Below are 24,336 nucleotides of genomic sequence, written 5' to 3' on the forward strand. Positions count from 1 at the left end.
GTGTGAGTGAGAGAGAGAGAGAGAGAGAGAGAGTAAAATAAATTCAAATGAACAATCAAAATGTTTCTTTATTAAAATATAAAATTAATTAATTTATACATTTATTCATATGCCATACCATATATCTGTATTCTGCTCTTTAACAAAGTATTTTAGCATCAAGCACGTGTTTTTAATGTGTGACAGCGTCCTGTGTCATAACTACATCTCTGCCATTTGTAACAAACCAAACCGTGTGAAAATCGGGTAAAAAGTTATGATTATTGTAGTTGGACATACACCTTACATACATACATACACCTTTGTAGATATAAATGCACTGGGGGCGCATGGGAGACCCATCCAAGATGGCGGCAGCGCTGAACGTCAGTTCCAATAGGAAGCGTCAGTCAATGAGGCGTCTACGTACATTGTACATGTCTATGATGCAAATACAGTAAGATAGTTAGAAATTACACGTTGTCTTTTGAAAATAATTTTCCTGTCTAATTTTCTGTTAGTACAAAACAGCAAGAGCGGCAGCATATTATGCAAATTAGTACAGGTTGTATGCTCCACAGACACATTAGACTGCAAGTGGGTGAAGATAGTTGTATTGGTTTGGCTGCTCTCAGAACAGAGATTGGCATGTCAAATTTAGCCGACACGGGAGTCACTAACAAGCCCCACTGCACGACTGCCATTCTTACTTTTGTTTTCCCAGTTTCCGTGAACGTCGCTGCCCACATTAAACGCCCACTCAGTCTGTTGGTAACCGCCCATAAAGTTACTCAGCCAGGTGACAGCTGAACCAGCAGGGACGCGACACGGCTGCGCTCAGTTCTACAGAGTAGACAACACACCATATCCGTCAGCGCCAGCTCGCACTGGAGCAAGCGCAGGCATTTACTCTTCAGTTGCGTTCACTTTCGGGTTTTACATGTGCGTATTGTGAAAGCCCCGCTCGCGGAGCAGCCTGCTAGCAGCGCGAGGATATATATCACAGCGTTAGCGTGTGACGTGACTACCGGAGAAGGTTCAACGGTTGTATCTCTGACCGGGTAACGTTAGACAGGCACCGTCAACATGTCGGATCCGACCGGGGAGGCGAAGTTAGAAGTGAAACAGGCGAGCAAGGAGGTGAAAGAGAGCGAAAACGTAGCGGAAAAATACTCAGCCATGACCGTGAGCAAGAACAGCGAAATGAACATGGGAGAGCTGTCGTCCGCCTTCAGCGCGGTGCCCACTCACAAACCGGTTAAAAAGGTAAGACCTCAACCGAGCCTTCGCAGCATTTATACGGTGCTTTTACCTAATTGCCTCATTTATCCGTGTCTGCTAATCATTTGGCTGAACGGCGTCAGTTACTAGAAAAAATGCATATATACATATATACACTACAAAAGTACACAGTCCTGCTCACACCGTGCAAAGTGACTGATAGCCTGCAGTGCTAAAATGAAGGGAACAGAATAGACACTAATCTGGATTGTCTCTGTCTCTGTGTGAGGCAACATAAAGCCTACAGTCACTCAACACTGCAGGGACAAGGAGATTAATATTGTCTGTGATTATATATTACAAAATGTGAAGTAGTAAGTGGAGACGCTTTGAGGAGGTTGTTTGAGCTGTTAAGTATTACAGAGAAATAAGAGATCAGCAGTGAAAAGTCAAACCACCACCACTGTCTGCATGTGTAGAGTGAAGTGTGAAAGTCAGTTTTTAAAGCCTCACAGCTGAGCTTCTTAAACAAAAAGACCACTTCAGTTTCCTCTTTGCAAAGAAAACTGCATGATTTCCTAACCGTGTGCAACTCAAGGAAATGACAGATAACATTTACAAAAGAAGGATGTTCCCTGACACCTTTAAGGAACAAGGAAGAGTTGAAGTCTTGGGGTTTAACAATGGAAGGTATTGGCACACCTCATTTAAGTTCGAGTAGACAAATAAAAACCAGTTTCAGGAAAAACCCACTCTCAAGTCTCTTTCTGGGGTCCATAGAATAACAGAAACACCTCCCTGTATGGTGTAACACAGTTCAACAGCTCAAACTACATCCTCCAAAATGATCATACATTGGAATCAACGCATCTGTAAAACAGTTTAAAAAAGCCTTTATAGCCTTCATGAACATGAGATTTATGGCTGGACTGTTCTGTTACACTGCAGTAATTTTAGCTCGGTGTAGCTTGGAGGAATCTGTCGTATGCAAAATCTCAACACTCTCCGTCTGAGATGTGTTAGTCAGCCTGGCAACCTCGTTACAGGCCAGTTGTTTCACATCCTCAATCTCGCTTTGGGAGGGACTTCATATTACAGCAATGATTGGCTTGCAGTTTTTTGGATCTCAAATTGAACAGCTTGTGTTTTTGTTGCAGTGAAGAGTCGAGAGAAGAGTTGGAATGAAATCAGTCATGCTCACTGGGCAGATGTGTGCTGTTTGGCAAACTTAAATGCAAGGGGCGGGTAAAAACAGATAATAATAAAAAAAAAAGAAATGAGGTCATGGTAATACACTAAACATAATTTGCATGTAATTTCGTATGATCCTAGTAAGATTACAATATTTAACAGCGATTTAAACATTGATTGGTGGTCATGTTTGTGTAACAGAGCAAGAAAATGTAAGCTCAAAGGTAGCTTAAGCTGATTTTGGGAGTAGATCAGAGGACAGTTTGCTGTGTCCGTGTGGTTTATGGCCTCACTGATCGGGGGTCAAAGCCCAGAGGAAGACATTTATTTTGACACAGAATGATTAGCTCATGTTAATTTGTTGTTGTGGATGTTTTGTTAAAGGATTTTGTCCTGTAGTTAATATTCAGGTAGTCATGTGTCAGTAAAGTTGCAAGCTTACATTATTATGCATGGCCGTGTGGTTGGAGATCATGTTTTAACTATGGGGTTTGAGTGGTTGCTATTCTAGGAAGAATGCTATGCTAAATTTAGCTTCTTTTATCAATTATGCACCTTTTAATCATCTTTGTCCCAGTAATCTCTTTAGTGGGCATTTAAAAACAACACAATGCAAGTGACTTAATAACAAATACTGCAGGCAAGGAATAGTCGACGCACATAGGAAAAGATGTATTTTCAGCTTCCTTTCAAACACTGCGTCAATGTGGTGCATATGCAGAGTCTGGGTAGCAAGTCAGCGTGACCATCTATAGCAACATCATCTACATTAAAGGAAGCACTTAGTAATGCAGTGGTTACATAAAATCTTTAACATGGCTCATCAGATCTGAAAAAACTAAAGTCAGTTTGAGTGAGTCAGTCTCATCGGGCTTTAGGACCCTGCAGCCCACCCCGTCCTGTCCTGTCCCGGGGGAAAATATGTGGTGTCTTGTCACCTTAAATCTCAAGAAAACTGCTTCACATTGTTCTTTGTTGGCATGTGATTTCACTGGTATGTGGAGGGATTTCAGTACCAGGCTTAAAATCTAGAAACTAGAGACTGACCTGACTCTCATTAAAGATAAAGAGAAAGTAACTGAGTGATATTAATTACAGGAATGGTATCTTACTTGCACTGTAGTCTGCAGGCTGATTTATTAATGTCTAATCTAATCTCGCCATGCTCTGATTCTGTATATCTCAGTGTTAAATGAGTTAATACTCTCACCTGGCCTGGTAGAGAAAATGAAAACTAATTCATTCCAGAAACCGCTGAGGTGTAGAAATCTGCCCGACGACTTCCTGTACCTGAGAAGATAAACTTACAGCACCTGGAGGATTTTTTTTCTTACCATCTCACGTTGCTTCACTGCATGCAATATGCCTTGATAAAAGAAGTTAGCTGACCAGGCATAAAGCTAGGTACACACAACAAAAACACCCATTCGTTCCCTTCGCAAACACACATGCACACACTCGCCTTACCTGACTGTGGTTTAAGTACTCATTTGGATGCAATTACTGTCATACCACTGCATTATAAAAACATATAATGTCTTAATACATTTCACAGGTAATTACCACTTACCACTTGACGGACCACAGTGAAAATGTAATGCCATGTTATTGTTTCAGTCAGCAGGTTTCAAGCTGGAGCACTGTCTGCATGTTTTGTGATTTTTGTCTTTCTGGAAGTTACATGATCCCAACAAGTGTGTGGTAAACTGAACCAAAAAATAAAAAAATAAAAAAATGTGGCTTTGGCAGCTGAATTTTGGAACATCTGTCTTGATGGTGCAATGAGTGTTGGTCTACAGCCAGAAATCAATTTTTGTCAGTGCAATATATTAAGTGTTCTGGTTTGAGTAGGATTATTATTTCACTAAAGTCTTTTTAGCAAATATCCTCATTTTTCATCATTCGGCTCCATCCAAATCTGGTCGAGGCTGAAGCCAAATAAATAAAACCTCATGTGAGACAAAAATAAAGGCCGTTGTTGTCTCCACAGTACCCGGCATACAACTGAAACATTATAATAGCTTTTAACTTAAACTAAATAAAATATGCTGTTTAAACTGTCTATGAAAGCATTACATATATAGCGTGTAACATTTCTTTTTATAACAGCAAATCCAGTTTGTGGAGGACAAGCAGGAGTTCAGCAGGTTCCCCACTAAGGCAGGCCGTCGCTCCCTGTCCCGCTCCATCTCTCAGTCATCCACAGACAGCTACAGCTCCGGTAAGAAGGAGACGACCAGATGCATGTGTGCAGCAGCGGCCAATCTGTCTGCAGTATTATTCTGGATTTTGCAAAAAACCTATGACTGTCTTTGATTGTTATGTAATTGAGCTTCGGAATATGGCAAGCGAGGAAAAGAAAGATGGTGAATGTGGAGGCCTAATTTCATTCAAGCAGTTGAATTTGATTTTCTGCAAAACATCAATATGCATCAATTTATTTTCAATTTTGTGTTCTTACACTTTCTTAAAAAACTCTGTTCACTACTCCATGGCTTTGAAAACTTTGTTTCCTTTACAGCTGCGTCCTACACGGATAGCTCTGACGATGAGACCTCACCACGGGACAAAACTCAGGTCAACTCCAAGGGCAGCAGTGACTTCTGTGTCAAGAACATCAAACAGGCTGAATTTGGCAGACGTGAGATTGAGATTGCAGAACAAGGTAAGACACAGCTGGAACGAAGTCACTCCATTGGTTTACTTATCTGATTCAAGCATTATTCAGATTTTATTGACCTACCCCTATCCCTAAGATGCCAAGTCTAAGTTACATTTTACTCTGTTGGGGCCTCAAGGAACACAATTTGAGCTTTTGTGAGATTCTTTGGCATCGTCTGTGTCGCTTTCTCACTCACCCCTTTTATGTTCTCTTGTTTTCAGATATGTCAGCGCTGATCTCACTCAGGAAGAGAGCACAGAGTGAGAAACCATTGGCAGGTGCCAAAGTTGTGGGCTGCACTCACATCACTGCCCAGACTGCAGTAAGACTTCTCTCTCTGATGTTTAACTTCAACGATCCGAGCAAAGGCTGCAGTGTGGTAGTGCCTCTTAATGAGGATGGGATTTTAGGTCAATTGCAGTCACAGATTCTGCACTGCTTTCTGTCTAGAAAACAGGATGTTTTTCTCACTTTACATCAGGTCTCCTCTTGCCTGATGTTAAATGATTGAAGTGCTGAGGAGGCCTTGTCTGTATTTCCATAAAATACACCATTGGCAGTGTTTTAAGACTATTTAGCAACCAGCTGATCAACTGTTTGCTCAGCTGCCTGTTGATGGCAGTCTATTTATGACCATTGACCATTTTCCTTTCCACTTCCTGCTCACCTGTGTGTTTTCAGGTGCTGATCGAGACTCTGGTGGCTCTTGGGGCTCAGTGCCGCTGGACTGCTTGTAACATATACTCTACACAGAATGAAGTGGCTGCTGCTCTGTCAGAGGCCGGTAAGCAAGGAGAAGGCGAAGAGCATTTAGATTGGAGGTTGAATACGCACAATGAATGTTTGAGTTCTTACTAATGCTGAAGTGTGGAAATCATACACGTTATCCATGAGCAGAGGTGTGCTTCACCATGTGAGCACCTCACGTCTTTTAGAACCAGGGGTACTGTTTTGAAATGATTAATGAGCTCTTGAAAAATCAGCCCTCCAGAGTTAATGGGGACACATAAGGGTTGCCATTTGGTGAAGTAATAGCACTGCTTGAGCCTTTCTTCTGTGGTTGCTATGTGATGGCTTAAGTATGTACTAAATTTCCACAGTGGACCTTTCATGATGTGACAAGCTGAGGGGGTCACAGCAGATTTAGGAGTTGCTCAGTGGAGATTGTGTATTTTTGAGTGGGCAGGGGGGTTGAGTTTGTAACTGCTGTTCAGTAACTTATTACTGTGCATAGTCAAGTACACGCTGAGCTGTTATCTCCATTACAGTGCTAAGAATTTTGAACCACACTGTTCACTTTTAAGAAATCATAGACAAACATGGGCGTGTTGATGTAAGGTCCTTCAAGATATTAACATTCTGTTATGTTTCAGGTGTGGCTGTGTTTGCCTGGAAAGGGGAGTCTGAGGATGATTTCTGGTGGTGTATTGACCGCTGTATCAACACTGAGGGTTGGCAGCCCAACATGGTATGTGGAAAAGTTTTCTAACTTTTGGTCAGGAGCACTTGAATGTGAATAATACAGACAAGCAGGCCAGTATGTAAACATTTGTTTGACTGCATGCTTCTTAACTGACATTCATGTTCATAAAGGGAAATCATATTTTTTATCTGCTAGATCCTTGATGATGGAGGAGACTTGACACACTGGATGTACAAGAAATACCCCAATGTATTCAAGAAGATCCGAGGCATTGTAGAGGAGAGTGTCACTGGGGTTCACAGGTAATTCACTGCAGATATACACCCAACTATAAGACTCTAAGATATTCACTTACACACCCAGAGCAACACACAACAACATGAAGTAAAAGGTTTCTGCCTTCCTCTTTCCTCTCTCTAGGTTGTATCAGCTGTCTAAAGCTGGAAAGCTGTGTGTGCCTGCTATGAATGTAAATGACTCCGTGACAAAGCAGAAGTTTGACAACCTGTACTGCTGCAGAGAGTCAATCCTGGATGGGTGAGTGAACTTGAGTTTGAGGTATTTTGTTGTCGGACTTATGCTGAAACACATCACAAACATCTGTTTTATTTGAACAATCATTTATAGCCTCTGTTATTTCTCTCCAAGTCGACTGCTTCCCCCTATTTATTACATTGACAGCTCCATTAATTTTCTTATCTTAATGCCCGTGAAATTAGTTTTTCTTTTTCTTTTGATCCTCCATCACGTTGACGCAAATGAGAAATGATTAGCTACAAATAGACAAGAAACCGGGAGGTTGTTAACATTGTATCCTAGCAACGTGTGCAGCTTAGCAATAGCCATTGTCACGTCGGCATTCACATGGATCGCTGCACGGAATTAAGCCTAGGCTTAAGTCCAGTTGGTGCAAAGTCTGATCTAAAGACTGGTCTTAACAGAGACTGACTTAATTAAGACCAGCTGGTGCAACCCATCCCAGCAGTTTAATACTCTCAAAGATGCGTCACATGACTTCTCCTTCACTGCTGAGTAAGTCATCAGCTGCCACATGCCTAACATTGGAACTGTGTCCATTGTAACACTGAAGTGGCGTTAAGTTCAGGAAACATTGCTGTCATCACAGAACACTTGGTCCATACAGATCAATTTCATATATCACCTCCCTCACCTAGTCCTCTGCTGTGCACAGTGCCAGCTCAACTCAACGCTGAACAGCCTCAACAAAACTGGTGCATTTATTGCCCTCGTATTAATGATCACCCCAGCAGCACAAACAGAGTGTAGTACTCTTAACAGTGTAAGTACAAATGTACATGCAGTCAGTGCTGCACTCACCACTCATGATTTATTGCCAGCAGGTGTTCTGTTATGAGTAATGACGCTAAATGATTTATTGTGCTGGGACCTTTAAGGAGACTGATCACCTGTTTAGTAAAGAATAGAACTGTAGTATTATTCCACAGAAAGCGTGCGACTTAAAGTGGCTTTTTAGAACAGGTCAGTCAATGTTGTTTGGCGTGGGCAAACTTTTGGTACAAATGGTGCCACATAACATTTTACTGTGTATCAGTTTTGGACTTGTTTTTTGGACGGATACAGATTTTCCCACCCCCACAAAATGTGCTAATTGTACGTCTCAAACCTCTCTAGCTTGAAGAGAACCACAGATGTCATGTTCGGTGGCAAACAGGTGGTCGTATGTGGGTACGGTGAGGTGAGATACTACTTTTCATATTAACATGCCACAGTAATCTTAATCATATAGCTGTGAAAACATTGGTGATGATACGTTGCAATGCTAAAAGACTGATGACACATGCCAAGGACTCATGACACAGATAGCTGTCGTCACATTTCATTGGAAAGTACTTACGGGACATTGTTGAATATACCAGGGTCTGACTGTTGAGTCTTGGTAATATTAAAGCCAGAGATTTGTTGGCTCGTCATGGCCAGTATGTAGAGCCTTGATGGTTTTGTTTTAAGATGGCTTGTGTTTAAATACCGATAAGTGTCATTTCTTTGTTAAGGTCAGGGTCATAATTGGCTTGTCAAGTAATACATCATCTTTCCTTTGCAGGTTGGAAAAGGCTGTTGTGCTGCTCTGAAAGCTCTGGGAGCCATCGTCTACGTTACAGAGATTGATCCCATCTGTGGGCTGCAGGCCTGGTGAGGAAAACAAGAACGGTGTTGAAAATGTGTTGCATGTCAAAAATATATGAAAAGGACAGACAATATTATGGATAGCAGCATAGCAAGGTTTGTTAATTATTAAAGAAACATTTTGTGAGAGGACAAATGTTCAGCTTAAACTCAAACTACATTAACCCAGCAGAGAGCCGAGCCCTTCAGCTGAATCTAGCTGCTGTTCAATAAATAATAGATACATTACTGTTTGTCACTGTCCTCACTGAGGCTGAACGCTGAACCGCTTTTTTTCCTCTTGTGTGTCACAAACAGCATGGACGGATTCAGGGTGGTCAAGCTGAACGAGGTCATTCGCCAGGTCGATGTCATCATCACATGCACTGGTAACTTCACTCGCGGCCATGCTGATTGGGATGCACGGTTGCTTTTTTTTTTTTTTTTAGCCTTTTTCAATCTACAGTTGTAATTGGAGGTAAATGAATGTGTCTGTCTGTAGGGAACAAGAATGTGGTGACCAGAGACCAGCTGGACCGGATGAAAAATGGCTCTATTGTCTGCAACATGGGCCACTCCAACACTGAGATTGATGTGGTAAACAATTGCTTACAATGGACCAAGCTAAACGTATCACTCAGACTGAGTTAGTGTATATTTAAAATGGCTCAGATTTTAACTGGTGTTCATGAACACGATTGTCTAGCGCTTTAGGATTATCCTAACAGGCAGGTCAGTCACAGTGTATTGAGCTATTATGAAGAACGTGAGGGAGACTGATACTCTCATTTCTCGCAGGCAAGTCTTCGGACCCCTGAGCTGACCTGGGAGAGGGTGCGCTCTCAGGTGGATCACGTCATTTGGCCTGATGGCAAGAGGGTTATCCTTCTGGCTGAGGTAGCCCACCTGTACACCTTGCTGGTCCTGGTCTTTGTGTCATGTCACTGAAATGTACTTCTTAAAGCTGATATTTTTTATGTTCTTCTCTTCCATAGGGACGTCTCCTTAACCTCAGCTGCTCCACTGTCCCTACCTTTGTCTTGTCCATCACAGCCACTACTCAGGTATCATGCTGATAATAGCACACAGCCTGTTCTAAGCTGTACAGCAGCTAGAGACACACAGTAGTTATTGCTGCTACTCACTGCAGATGGCACGTAGGGCTTTCATTGTGCTTTTCCACATGCTGTCTTATTTGGCTATCCTGGTAGGTGTGCTCTTGTTAAGCATGTGCAGTACACTCATAAAAACACCTCTCACCCTTCTTAGATATTGTTGCTCTTTAATCACAAGTTCATAGTTCATTTATTGCTCTTCATTAAATTCATTGCGTGCATCAACAGTATTATTAATCCATATTTGTTTTTAGGCTCTGGCCCTTATAGAGCTGTACAATGCTCCAGAGGGACGATACAAGCAGGATGTTTACTTGCTTCCCAAGAAGATGGGTGAGGATATATCCATACTTAACCTTGACCTGTACTAGTGTTCAAAGTAACATTACTCATGCCCTCTATCGATGGTGGTGCTGTAACTCTCAGTACAGCTCTACCCAGCAGACATAAGTTGATTTCTGGTGTTTAGTCTTGTGTATGTATCTCTGTCTTACTAAATCATATCGGTGTATTTTCAGATGAATATGTTGCCAGTCTGCATCTGGCCACTTTTGAGGCCCACCTGACAGAGCTTTCTGATGAGCAGGCAAAATATCTGGGCCTGAATAAGAATGGTCCTTTTAAACCCAACTACTACAGGTACAGAGTTTAACTCCGGAATACAGCAGACAGTCGTGAAACTATGAAACAAACAGTTAATAATTCATTATTAATAAACATGTTTTAAAATGTCAAAATTGAAAACTTAGTGCTATTTTGTCGAAAGTAGCCCCAAGTATTCAATTTGCAAAGATTTGATACTAAAAGGTTTTCTTTGATTACTAATTATCAGCTTTTTTAAATCATATCAATCAATTTTAAGTCATATACATGCATGCACACTTCTATAATCATGAAGGACCCTCATTAACATAATGCATAATTCCATTCCATGTGTAACTCAAAATGATTCTCACAAAGATAGCTGTACAAGTGTATACACACACACACACACACACACACACACACACACACACACACACACACACACACACACACACACACACACACACACACAGAGGCATAAAATGAAGCATTTGCTATTGATTGGTCCATAAACATTTCCTAACTTAACTTGTTCTCTGTATTCACAGGTATTAGTCTGCAGGGGAGCCACACCTCAGCACTTCAAATGTGGACGGTACCCAACATCATCCATCCTTAAGACAAAGAAATATTCATGTATATTGTATTTTTTATTCTTCACAAGATGCACAGCTCCTACTTAGTTGTATTTTACGGGCCACAGCAAGTTTCTCTCTTCTTGCTGCTTCCTGCAGAACTGCACATGACACCCAGCTGGCTCTGATAAGTCAGTGTAACCACAGCACTTATATCTGTTATATTATTCTCTCTCTCTCTACTTATATACTTATATATATATACATATACATATACATATACATATACATAAATATATCTATATATAGATATATACACACACTTATATTATGGTTCCATCTCTTTCCATACCTGCTGGCTCCTTGGTTATTTTTGATTTCTGATTGATATTGAATAATTTATCAATGTATTGTGCCAAATGACTGTGATGGGGAAGGGTTACAGTTGTGAAATGTTAATGGTTGTGGAATCAGTTAAACCTGCACTAAGCGATACTTTTGATAAAAGCATTGTGTCACAATTCACCATGCAATGCTGATGGGTCATTCAAAATTCCCAACTCACTCTGAGCTTTTTAGCCACCATTTACTCTTTTTGGCTCTCTCATCAACCACTCGATGAAGGCATTGGCAGCCATCTTCAGAGAAAAATTAAAAAACCTTAGACAAGACTACAAAACAACTCCTGGCTGGTAAAGAAAGCCCAGATGTGTTTCTCAGGAGTAGGTGGACCAAATCCGAGCTAAAATGCCAGTGAATATTGGACTTAAATTTATGAAGTGGACAGAAATTTGACTCCAGTTAGATGTTGTAGTGTGTCTGCTGGATGTTAAAGTAGGCAGTTGTTTGCTTACAAATGAGCCATAACAACTTTATACTCTGATTGCAAATCTGGGCTTAATGTCTGCTTGAGTCTTGTTTTGGAGTCTTTCTGCCCCCTAGTGTTCAACAATCGCTTGATGCAGCTTTAAAGTTTTCTTTCTGCTTTGATGTGGCAGCACTCACTGACTTCATACATTCCATCCATAAAATACGGACGAAATGTCGTCTGCAGCACCATCCACATTACTGGTAACCTTCAGCAGATCCGGGCAAAAAAGCAACTTCAGTACTTTTTGACTATAGCAAACATAAGAAGGGAGCTTGGCATTAATTTTCTTGGAAAGATGCGTCCATTTAAGAGGTTTTGGTGTCTGGTAAGAATCATATCTGCACCTCAGGTCATTCAGATATCGAAGATTATTTGTAAATATATTTTTACCAGATCAGCACTCACTGACTTTAGTATCCGTATTTACAGTAGAACTATAAAATAGCTTTAGAGATTTTGATACTCTGTGATCAAAATCATCTGCAAGTCATCTGCAGCCATGTATATTCTGTGTAAAGCTAACTCAAGACTCCATGTTGAACAGTGTTACATAGGTTTATGCTGTGTAAGCAACAGCCTCGGATCGCATAGTGGTGTTTGCTGAAGTGCAACTTTGAGTTTATTGTTAGATTTGTCACAAGACTCTGATCTTGTGTTAACTAGATGATGTCTGTTTTTCTGCTGAAGACAACATCCAAATGCTCTGGGCCTAAACATGAATAAGCTTTTTTGTCAACACATTTACCTAGAAAGATTTGTATGCTTTACCCTCTGTGTTATCTTGTGGTACTGAACCATTATTACAGTTAATAGCTAATAATGCAATGTTTGGTTTTCATTGTTCCAAAGGCTTACACACTCTTTTGTGAGACTTGTTCAACTTATTAAGCCACTTTTACTTCTCTATTTTCACTTGTAATGCTTCTTAATTGATAATTGGTGGCTTAGCTTAGTGATTCCTTTTTTTTTCTTAATTCAGATGATCTAGTGTGCGGGTAGTAGCTGTGTCTTGCCGAATTCTAAGACCCTCAACACATTTCAGCATGTGTATTTCGCGCTGGTGCTCTGTGGGCTGATTTTAATCCAAACTGTTGACAGTATGACTGTCACTACCAATGTTTTGGCACCATATTATCCTTCACAAAACGTAAACTGTATGTGCAGTTTCAGGTAATTCCTGTATTTAATTTCTGCAGTAATTTCACTTGTTTTCAATGAGACGATTTTTGTCACTCACTCCTGCTGTTGAATTGTATAGTACCCTGCGTTATGCTACTATGAAGTACTTTCATCTTTGCACTAGCAGCTGAGGACATTCAGTGAGGACATCATTGTCAGCAAGATGAGCACTGTAACCATGGTAACTGGTCAGTTGACAGTGCCTTGTGACTCACTTAGTAATTTATATTCACATGTACAACTGTGTGTTTCTTCAAGTATGGTAATGCCCAGGGCTGTTCTGCAATACACAGTCAGAGCTATGCAGCAAAACATTCTGTTTTCTCCTGTCGATATTATTCTACTCCTGCAGTGGTGGAGTTGTTTATTCAGTGTTTCACATCACTCAAAATATGCATTACTGTAAGATGACTAACAGTTTTAGACATTAGCAGACAACATTTTACATTCTGTTCAACTTACAGTATGTGTTTTATATATTGATTTTAATGTAAATGTTTCATCCCAGTTTTATTTCTTGTAACAATCCAACATTTAGATGACCTACAGTGGTCTTTTCACAGTAGAACTTAAAATGCCTTTTATAATGAATTCCTCTTGTTTTACCCTACTTTTAACTCTACTATAGACACAAATGAATGTGTTATTACTGGAGCAAACAGCTTGACTTCTTGTCAAATTGAAATAAATAAGCATACCACTGTGATTTGACAGTTGTACACTGTTGCTAGTTTGAAGTTTTTGATGTGGAGACAAAATTATGTAAATTATATATTAGTTATAAAGTATAAGCCTATATTTTCAGCACTATCTGTAGTTTAGTTTAAAGAACACAGTTTTAGCAGTATTTACTCTGTTCAATTTATGTGCACTGTTCCCTTTAATAAACTGCTGTTTGACTTTCAAAATGGCTCAGATACATCATTTCACAGATATAATTATACCTGACCTGTCGAGAAAATCTATTGCCTATACATGTCACAAGTATAATTAAGTATAAGAAACGGTCACGGCTGGATTATGACTGGGCAATGTGGACAGCTGTCGGAATGGGTTTGTGGTCATTTGACTCATAATTTTGTCTGCAAATATTGAAATATGCTCTATTAAAGCCTAATATTGTCACCATGGATCCTATACATAAGCATAGATGCTGCAGTTCGAGCATTAGAAGCAGTGAATGTTTTCATTTGGTTGAAATTCCATCATTACATTAAAGAAAAATATAAAACCAGAGTAAAAAGCAAAAGTGAATGAGAGGAAGAAAACAGACATTTAGCACAGCAGAAAATCAACATATGTGTTGTGTTTTAAATGTAATTCAATATGTTCAGCACCTTTTTAGGCTGTTGTTACTTAACATAAAGCTAAAATACAATCTACAGCAAGAACGAGGGCAGCCAGTCAGGCTGTCGCACGTCAACTCTCGTCTCGCGAGAGGACACTTCGTCCAAAAAATTATGGACGTCGGTGGAAACGGTGGTGGGCTTCCTGTAAACAATAAACAGAGAGCTATGCTACCGAACAAAAGCAGGGGCGAATTCACCCGCAACCCAAGAAAAGATTCAGAGGTGCGTGAGTAGAAGTGTGGGATTCGTTTTCCGTGTGAATATTAAGAGATGAGGCCTTTTTAGCCGTGACACATAACGTTAGCTAGCTCTACCGGGCTAATTTATTTCTAACGTCACTCAGCGGTGTGTTCAAAGAGCAGTAACCGAGGTTGTTGAAATTGTTGAAGTCATGTAACTATAATTGTGCAGTGTTTCATGTGTGTATACTCCAGTGCTAATCATTATAATGCTGAACTAATGTGTAGCTAATGATAGGCTAGCTAGCTGACGTTAGCTTGTCATAGGCCAGACTGAGCTGTCTGTCAGGAAACCAGAGGCGACCTGTTGGAAACGACATCTTCGAGGACCGGTTTGCAAACAGGCCCCTGCTTTCTAATGTATTGGCCTGGTGTGTTGATGTACCTTTATTATATATTTGTATGCTATGGGACCTATAAAGAAATCAAATTGTGTCTGTTATGACATGTAGGATTTCTGATGAATTGATCTGCCAGAAAATCACTTCCAGATTTCATGTTATTCAACTAGTGCATGGGGAGTTTCGACCACTTGTAATATTTTGAACAAAGAGCAGTCCTTGTAAATGCAGCTAAAACCATTGTAGCACTGAATGTGGCTCAGAGGAATTTACCCACATACCATAAACTGATGCATAATCAACAGTCTGTTCCCGTAAATGACAAACTCACTCACAGTGTTGGTAGAAGTAGGTCCTGTACTAAGTCAAAGTAGAAACACTACAAAGTAAAATACATTCCTTTACAAGTAAAAGCTGTGTATTCAAATTTTTACTTGTGTACAGTTTAAGCAAAACTAATGAATTGACAGTGAAAGTAATCATAATATATTAGCATTGCACCTTTCATTGTATTTTTTCATTAATGGAAGGTTTAATAGGTTTAGATTATTCTTACTGGCACCTCATAGCTAGTTAAAGGCTGAGGTGAAGAGGTAAGTTTTTAGCTTTTTTTTGGGAAAATATTTAGTGACCTGGCTTCCCTGATATCTGTCTGTAATGTGTTCCAGCGCTTGACAAAGGCTGCATCCCCATTTTTCTTTCGGCTGTTGCTGGAAACCTCCAATAAACCAGCAGCACTGCAGATGATTGCAGTGTTGTCAAATGCAAATAGTGAATAAGGGATTTAGCAGTGTAGCTCAGTGGCTGTCCGTTAAGGCATTTGTATATGAGGAGGACCTTAAAATCAGTTCTGAATGTTACAGGAAGCTAGTGCAGAGCACCTAAAACTGGACTAATGTGCTCTCTCTTCTTGGTTCTGGCTAATAGCTGAGCAGCAGAGCTTGAATGAGCTGAAGTCTCTCAGTGTTTTATATATGCTTTTTTTTGGGAGGCCAGTAAATAATGCGTTACAGTAATCGAGTTGGCATGAATACATTTTTCAGTATCTTTTTGATTTATAAATGGTCCTACTTAAGCTATGTTTCCAAAGTAGAAAAAAATGTACTATCAAAATAATGTTTTGGGCATCCGCAGCAATTCACTCTCGTATAGTAATTCTTCCCACCTTTTTTACTTGTTGTTTTTGAACTGACCCTTTTAAGCTTGTAGTTGGACATTTGAATAGTCATTACTATTATTCTGTAATAATTTTCTTCTTGAGGCATAACATGTGTCATGCGTTGTGCACAGGGGCTGTCTGAGTCTCCAGACCTCGAGTTTGAATATGCTGATACAGACAAGTGGGCTGCAGAGCTGTCAGGTATATGTGATCATTGTGGACATTGACATTTTTTGACTCCTTTTTGTTCCCATGAACTTCAGTGTGCAACTTACAGCATGTTCATATTATTTCTATATGATTTACTTATGTTTTAGAGCTGTACAGCTATACTGAAGGACCAGAGTTTGCTCTCAACAGGAAGTGCTTTGAGGTGGAATTCAGAGCACATGGTACGTACATAATTGGGAACAAGTTATTACATCTAAGATGAAGATGGTATCTGTCTTAAGTTTATCATCTCCACCTCTTCTGTTCTTAGTTTCTGATAAGAAGTGGACAGAGCTTGATGCAGCTCAGCACAGAGCTCACGCCATGCGCCTTTTGGACAGTCTGGAGGTGATTGCCCGGGAGAAGAGGCTGAAGGTTGCCAGAGCTATTCTTTACATGGCTCAGGGTCAGTCCACATCAGCTGAAGGGGGACAAGAGAATGAATGATCAAGGAGGTTATTTTTGGCTTTCTCTGTATATTTCACAATGGTACATTTTGTTTATCTCTAGGAACATTTGGAGAGTGCAGCTCTGAGGCTGAGGTGCAGCACTGGATGAGATACAACATCTTTCTGCTGCTGGATGTGGGGACCTTCTCTGCACTGGTGGAGCTGCTCAACATGGAGATTGAGTATGTTCTCCATCAGTTTTCTAGCAATGTACAAGCCAGGCTTAATTTCTTACAGCTCATGTTTGCTACAAGATGCTAGTCTGGAAAACATCTACTGACATCCTGAGCCATATTTAGTTTTGAGGATTGAAGACAGGCTGATCCAGTCAACAAAACTGTACTCAATGAGAAACATCAGCTTTAGAAGAAAAAAGAAAAAGAAAAAAATTGTGTGTTGGCCTCCATGGCAACAATTTAATGCGTTTTCTGTTTCCTACAGTAACAGCGCTGCCTGTAGTAGTGCTGTCAGAAAGCCAGCCATCTCCCTTGCTGACAGCACAGATCTCAGAGTGCTTCTTAACATAATGTACCTGATGGTGGAAACGATACAACAGGATGACCCAGCTGACAAGCCCGAATGGAAAATCATCAGGGAAACCTTCAGAGCAGAACTGGGTACGTTTCATCAGTGTCAGATGCTGCCCTCATGTGATGGATATAAACAAAAAACTTGCTAGGTAAACTATTTCCACTCCACCTCTCTCATCCAGGATCTCCTCTGTTCAACAACGAGCCCATTTCTGTCATGCTCTTCGGGATGGTTACCAAGTTCTGCAGTGGTCACGCCCCTCACTTCCCAATGAAGAAGGTGTTATTGCTGTTGTGGAAAAGTATCCTGGTGAGAGACAGAAATATCTGCCCCTCATGACCATTTACTCCAATGCTCATGTGATCTTACAACAGTAGAGTGACATCTGAACACATGAACATCCTCTGCTCTGTTTCAGTTCACACTTGGAGGGTTTGAGCAGCTCCAAAGCATAAAGGTTTGTAAGCGTGAGGAGCTCGGTCTTCCACCTCTTCCGGAGGACAGCATCCGAGTCATTCGCAGCATGAGGGCCGCATCCCCGCCTGCATCTGCATCCGACCTCATAGAGCAGCAGCAAAAACGGGCACGCCGTGAACACAAGGTAGACACTTCTGCTGCTCCGTGCTCTCAAACCAAACATGATGTAGGTTAAAGCTACAAGTCAAATGTATCATCGCCTTGTTTATCTGCCAGTGAAGCACACTGATAAAATTTCGTTGTGTGCCATATATCATTTTTAACCCAGTTAGGATTATACTGATTAAAGTGACTTGTAGCTAGTAAAGCTAAAACATGATTTTAGTCCTGTGTTTAATGGCGTTTTAAACATGTGTACACCATACTTACTCAAACCATGACTATCAAAAGCTATGAAGAATGTGGTGTGTTTATTAAACTTGCATGAAGTTGGCCACAAAGATAAAGCACGCTTACAGTATGACACGAAGATCTTCAGTTGTTATTTGGCAATGCCCCGTAGTATGGAAACAGTAATATGAATTACATAGTTCCCGAAGCCTTTTCCACCTTTTCCAACAGATTATTGTCCAACCAGACACATGTCAGGTGGCATCATTTAGACATGATTTTAACTTGATAAAACAATCTTGACATCACACATGTTACCTGATGTAGCTGATTATGTTTTTTTGGGGAATGACTTGTTTTATTGCTTCATTTTCACCTGGATGCTGCCCCCCCCAGCTCTCCTCTAACAGTGTGTTAATGTCTTTACTGTTTTCTTGTGTCTCACTCAGGCATTGATCAAACAGGACAACCTTGACGCCTTCAATGAAAAGGATCCTTACAAGGCCGATGACTCTCGCGAGGATGAGGATGACAATGATGACAATGACAACTCTATAGAGGCAGAGACTTTCCCTCTAGAGAGGGACGAGGTCATGCCTCCGCCCATTCCTCACCCTCCATCAGAGAGAGTGTCCTTCCCCAAAGGACTGCCGTGGGCCCCTAAAGTCAGGTACAGCTCAGTCTGACTGGATAATAACACTGAATATGTGTTGCTGTAACAGTAATTATGTTATTTATTTGTAATGAAATTTCAGAAAAGCAAATGTATTTTTATTCCATGTATAAACAAATGTAGAAAGAAACTTCTGAAGATTATCAGCTCAAGGTCCGTTTTGTTTTGACATTATTGTTTGTGCACCAACAGGGAAAAGGACATTGAAAACTTCCTGGAATCAAGTAGAAGTAAATTTATTGGTTATACACTTGGAAAGTAAGTTCTCTCTCATTGGCTTCACACAAAAAGTAGCTTGAGACTTCTATCTTATGCTTTGACTGTATTATGTGTGCTGCGATAATGCTTATTTGCATACATGTCTTGCAGTGATACAGATACAGTTGTCGGCTTGCCCAGGCCAATTCATGAGAGCATAAAGACACTAAAGCAGGTGCGCATTGCCATTCTCTATATATCATTAACTCTATTCTTAACTTGAGAATATGAGGAAATCCAAATCGTAGTAGAGCTGCTTGATTTTCACGTATTAAACTTTCATCTTTTTTTAGCACAAGTACGTCTCTATTGCTGAGATACAGATTGCGAAGGAGGAGGAGTTTCAGAAAACGCCTCTGTCTGGGGTAAGTGGTAACAAAAACCATTCACGTTAATAATTCAAATATATAACCTGTTGTCCTGTTAGAATATCTGAGGATGATGTCATCCCTGTAAAGAAAGTGACTCTACTCTGCTCTCCAAGATCTCCGCACTCTGCAGTATTTAGCATCCTTTCACCCATTTTCACATGTTTCTAAATGAGCAATACACTTCACATATGAGAGGAGGAGTTTTGCTCTTTCTTCTGGTTCAGGATAGTAGAAGTTCTTGCAAGACCAAAACATCTCGAGGTGATGTTATTCTGTGTCTCTTCTTTTCTCCCTCCTTGTCATCAGGGCGAAGAGGAGGTGGAGATGTCCTCCATTGAGCTGCTCTATCAGGGAATTCTGCCCAGTCTGCCTCAGTACATGGTTAGTGCTGTTTGGGGTTGGGTATTTCCATGCACAGTGTGCACCACAGTGTTATGGACTTGGTAATCATCCTGCATAGAAAAGACTGGTTTAGTAGTATTGGGTGGGATGACGGTATACACCATGCAATGATAGAAATGTATCCACAGGTAGAGATTTTGAAATGCCGTCTCCACCACAGGAGCTCTAACTTAAGTCATATTTACACACAGTCTTTCACAGTGTATGCAGGCAGCTCTGGTGATGACATTGCATGGAGACTTTGCACTCTTTTCCGCTTGCCAGTATATTACTTTCCAATCTTTTGCTGATACTGCGGATATGTCCAAATCCATGCAGTACTGACATCAATGTGGAAACAATCATCGTTACCAACGAGTCCTCCTCCTGTATTTAAGCAAATTAAGATGCAGAAAATAGTCATACAAGTACACACTGAAAGTACCCTTTAAGGCAGTGACAGTTCAATTTTACATAACCAAGCATACTGAATTGTAAAGCTTACAAATATTGTTGCTTTATTGAGTTGTCACTTAAGCCTCAGTGGTAAAGTCTCCATAGATGCAGAACAACTAAAATGCAAAATGTTGTTGCTTTAAGGCAAAAAAGACAATATGACCGTTAGATTTCTAACCTCAATACAATATCATTACTTTATCTGTATTAAAAGTCACTGTTTGTCAGAGCAGAAATATGACCCACCACCATTCATCTGACTGATAATGTATCCCTTCAGAGGCAGGAGCAGAGTTTTCATGCCAGACTGTTTTGTAACTGACGTCGTGGTGTCTCTCTCAATGTCAGATTGCTCTGCTGAAGATCCTCCTTGCAGCTGCTCCGACTTCCAAAGCCAAGACAGACTCCATCAATATTCTGGCAGATGTGCTGCCAGAGGAGATGCCGTAAGTGATGAAGAGCCTGTAAAAGGCACTTTTATGATCTGAAGAAGGAAAATATCCCAGCTTTTGTAACAATTTTTACAATTAGCAGCACTCTCTCAGGACATTCTCACACTATGGACATGTGACCACATCAAGAAATAGTTCATGATTGTATAGCCAAGGCTCTGGTTACCAGGCTTGAAATGATTTTAAACCAAATTTGAACATCAAGGTCAAAGACTGTAGCTTTCATTCTGAGGGTCAAAGGTAAACTTAAATCGGTCATTGATTTGTAATGTCTGGCTCCACAGGACCACAGTGCTGCAAAGCATGAAACTTGGCGTTGATGTCAATCGACACAAGGAGATCATCGTGAAGGCCATCTCTGCCATCCTGCTGCTGCTTCTGAAACACTTCAAAATAAACCACATCTACCAGGTGTGGACATCACACACTCGTCACATCACAAGTCGTCATCATGTTTACTGTATTACATATTTCTCTAAATATAGACACTTAATCTCATTCTTGTTCATTTCACATTGATAGAAGGAAAAAGCTAAACATCCATCTGAAGTGAACATGTCTCTGTACGTTTATCTCATAGTTTGAGTACATGGCTCAACACCTGGTGTTTGCCAACTGCATCCCCCTCATACTGAAGTTCTTCAACCAGAACATCATGTCTTACATCACTGCTAAAAACAGGTATTTTCAGGCCCTCTTTAAATCTCAAAAATAAGTCCCATATCTGTTGCCTTTATTTCACTGCTCTCAATTCTCTTTCCCAAAAAGCATTTCAGTGCTCGACTTTCCTTATTGTGTGGTGCATGAGCTCCCGGAGTTAACTGCCGAGAGTTTGGTGAGTTTCTGATGATTTACAGTTGTGTATGAGCATTGCTTTGTTTCCTGTCAAATGTAGAATTAAAGTCATTTTTAATGTGGATATTTTGTCTTTTACAGGAAGCAGGAGACAACAATCAGTTTTGCTGGAGGAATCTGTTTTCCTGCATTAACCTGCTGAGGATTCTCAACAAACTGACCAAGTGGAAGCACTCCAGAACGATGGTGAGAGCTCATCGACTTATATTCACCGTCTTGTCATGAATGAGAGACATCATCATTGAGCCCTCAACACAATCTTTCCTCCCAGATGCTGGTGGTGTTCAAGTCCGCTCCCATCCTGAAGAGGGCGCTGAAGGTCAAGCAGGCCATGATGCAGCTGTACGTCCTCAAGCTGCTCAAAGTGCAGACCAAATACCTGGGACGCCAGTGGAGGAAGAGCAACATGAAGACCATGTCTGCCATCTACCAGAAGGTTCGTCATCGGCTCAACGACGACTGGGCGTACGGAAATGGTGAGCTGAAGTAAAAACGATACATCCCTTCAGAGAGAATCACAACCAGTGTGTATAAACTCAACAAGGACGCATTGACACACCGTCACAACTTTTTTACAATCGAGGTTGTATGATAGTAAACTGAATATCTTCAGACTGTTGGCCAGACAAAAAGAACACTTTGAATATTTCTGCTTGGGTTTAGGGGATTATGATGCTATCTTCAGCCTTTTCTATCATATAGAGCAAACCACATCAGACTAATTGGTCTTGAAAGCAATAGTCAAAGTCCAAACCAAGGTCAGCATTGTTGGACAATAAGAATAGTTGTACTTCCACTCGGCTCAAAATGCACTAAATACTAACTTCTGTTGTCCTGGAGCAGATCTGGACGCTCGTCCCTGGGACTTCCAGGCTGAGGAGTGCGCTCTGCGGGCCAACATTGAACGCTTCAACAGTCGGCGCTACGACAAGAGCCACAGCAACCCGGACTTCCTGCCTGTGGACAACTGCCTGCAAAGCGTTCTGGGACAGCGGGTGGACCTGCCTGAGGACTTCCAAATGAATTACGACCTCTGGCTGGAGCGGGAGGTCTTCTCCAAACCTATTTCCTGGGAAGAACTGCTGCAGTGAGAATCAGCAACTGTCAGCATCCTCATACATGAAATGAAACGGTGTCAATCTGGACTTCAGGCAAACCGCCAGCAGTGCTCTCACTGATGGATTCACAGATCACAGCATTATGTTACATGTTCTGTACAGACTGAAAGTGACGGACGGACGGCAGACGTAGACTTTGAGTCATCATGCTGACCAAAATGCTTTGTGTGATGAACTATTCCACACTAATGCCACCCACAGTTTTTTAATGAAATAACTGAAGCTAAATCCATATGTGGACCTCAACCCAGCCCCCACCTTTACATATACAGGTATTTGCTTTGTGTGCCTCTTTCCTGCGACAGAAGGTCAGTAAGTTTGACTTTGAAGCACTACATGACAGTATGTTCACTCTTAATTTTAAAGAACTTCTCTTGGAATCAGTTTTATGCATTAACTGTTATGACTCAAACTGAGGTGTGTGTAGAGGCAGGACTCAGCATACCCTCATGCATGTCATGACTTGACCTTCCTCAGAGAGATGAAATCATTTCTTAACATACAAATACAAGCAAAACTTTTTAATAGTTATTGCCTGAATGGGATAAACATCTGTTTACCAGACTCATCCCTTGTTTTGCCGCTACATTTGCGTAACATTTGATTTTTATTTGCTTTATTCTGAGTTTCTCATCCGAGTGCTGCCTACACACCTTTGTTCTGGGACCATGGAGGCGACTGTTCAGACCTTACCTGACCACCAGGCTGAATGGACATGACCACAGCCTTAATTTTTTAACCTAAAAAAACTCATTAGTATCTTAATTTGCTTAGTTGTGTAGAAAAAAATGGTTGGGTGTGTTCACATGATTTGATTGTGTGAAAGAAACAAGTTTCTGTGGTTCCTGATCTCCACTCCTCAGACGGCTGTGTTGAACTGAAGGGGATAACTTAATTTAATTTTCAGTCACATGACCATTTTCCACTGTCTTTTTCTACTTTTCAACTTTTTTTTGTTTTATTATAAAGGTTAAGAAAATGAGAATACATGTACATTATGAAACTTATTTATCATTGCTTTGTCTTTGTTTTAAGTTGACTCAAATGTAAGTAATAAAGTTATACTGTCATTCTTGCTGCCTTTATTTTTATTTATTTATTTTTTAAACGATTTTTAGCTTTATTGGATAGCGGTAGCAGAGATAGAGATGGGAAATGTGGAGGATTTCCAGTCTGTTAAAAAGAGTCTCTTGGCTGTGACTGGCTGTGTGACAGCCATTTGACGTGTTTAAACACGCAGCTGTGCAAAGTTTGACTTAATAAGGACCAGATTTTCCTGTAAAACTAGTGGCAGTATGAACAGTGTTGGGTATAACATCTTGTGACAACAACTCAGTCACATAAACGCCACCCGAAGAAGAAGAATTTCACTTATTTCCAACAACTTAAGTTGTATTAAATGTACTGGTCTGTGCTAAAATGAGACTATTTTAAATATGCTTAATATACTACAAATGTACTAATTATTGTATTTTCACTCATGTTACTCTTCAATTTAAAGTAGATTGCGAATACGTCTACATTGGGATACTAGTGTATTTTTACATACTTCTTGAGCATTTTCAACACATTTTAAGTGTGCTTGAAAACTAAGGTCGAACAAGATGTACTGTACAACCAGCCGGTCAACAACCAGCCCATAGAGAGGGCTGACACATAAAGATATCTTGGTAAAATAATTGACCACAAACTCAACATCAAAGCAAACATTGATACCATCCACTCCAAGTGCCAGCAGCGT

General features: G+C 40.6%; 2 protein-coding genes across 2 annotated transcripts; both read left to right on the forward strand.

The window, feature by feature from the left end:
• Positions 1 to 741: 741 nt before the first annotated feature.
• Positions 742 to 13,850, forward strand: LOC139328527 (S-adenosylhomocysteine hydrolase-like protein 1). Its single transcript, XM_070958271.1, has 17 exons — positions 742 to 1,245; positions 4,501 to 4,612; positions 4,913 to 5,056; positions 5,275 to 5,375; positions 5,735 to 5,837; positions 6,427 to 6,521; positions 6,672 to 6,778; positions 6,897 to 7,013; positions 8,130 to 8,193; positions 8,560 to 8,648; positions 8,940 to 9,010; positions 9,124 to 9,218; positions 9,420 to 9,518; positions 9,617 to 9,685; positions 9,991 to 10,069; positions 10,255 to 10,375; positions 10,870 to 13,850. Exons 1-17 carry the CDS (start codon positions 1,066 to 1,068, stop codon positions 10,874 to 10,876), a joined length of 1,653 nt encoding a protein of 550 aa, XP_070814372.1. The 5' UTR covers positions 742 to 1,065; the 3' UTR covers positions 10,877 to 13,850.
• A 516-nt stretch (positions 13,851 to 14,366) lies between these two features.
• strip1 (striatin interacting protein 1) lies at positions 14,367 to 23,665 on the forward strand. The gene is made up of 20 exons (XM_070959165.1): positions 14,367 to 14,517; positions 16,166 to 16,235; positions 16,352 to 16,426; positions 16,516 to 16,650; positions 16,755 to 16,875; positions 17,135 to 17,310; positions 17,406 to 17,533; positions 17,643 to 17,825; positions 18,481 to 18,701; positions 18,897 to 18,962; positions 19,074 to 19,137; positions 19,256 to 19,327; positions 19,640 to 19,714; positions 20,519 to 20,616; positions 20,907 to 21,033; positions 21,203 to 21,303; positions 21,391 to 21,457; positions 21,559 to 21,663; positions 21,749 to 21,953; positions 22,321 to 23,665. Exons 1-20 carry the CDS (start codon positions 14,407 to 14,409, stop codon positions 22,566 to 22,568), a joined length of 2,448 nt encoding a protein of 815 aa, XP_070815266.1. The 5' UTR covers positions 14,367 to 14,406; the 3' UTR covers positions 22,569 to 23,665.
• The last annotated feature ends 671 nt before the right edge of the window (positions 23,666 to 24,336 follow it).

Source organism: Chaetodon trifascialis, chromosome 3 (assembly GCF_039877785.1).
Source record: "Chaetodon trifascialis isolate fChaTrf1 chromosome 3, fChaTrf1.hap1, whole genome shotgun sequence".
Classification (NCBI taxonomy): domain Eukaryota; kingdom Metazoa; phylum Chordata; class Actinopteri; order Chaetodontiformes; family Chaetodontidae; genus Chaetodon; species Chaetodon trifascialis.

Coding starts and splice junctions, on each gene's coding strand:
- LOC139328527 (XM_070958271.1), top strand. CDS start 1,066: ATGTCGGATCCGACCGGGGAGGCGAAGTTAGAAGTGAAACAGGCGAGC. Junction 5,057..5,274: donor GATTGAGATTGCAGAACAAG/GTAAGACACAGC, acceptor TCTTGTTTTCAG/ATATGTCAGCGCTGATCTCA. Junction 5,376..5,734: donor ACATCACTGCCCAGACTGCA/GTAAGACTTCTC, acceptor GTGTGTTTTCAG/GTGCTGATCGAGACTCTGGT.
- strip1 (XM_070959165.1), top strand. CDS start 14,407: ATGGACGTCGGTGGAAACGGTGGTGGGCTTCCTGTAAACAATAAACAG. Junction 19,328..19,639: donor AGAAAACGCCTCTGTCTGGG/GTAAGTGGTAAC, acceptor CCTTGTCATCAG/GGCGAAGAGGAGGTGGAGAT. Junction 19,715..20,518: donor CCAGTCTGCCTCAGTACATG/GTTAGTGCTGTT, acceptor TCTCAATGTCAG/ATTGCTCTGCTGAAGATCCT.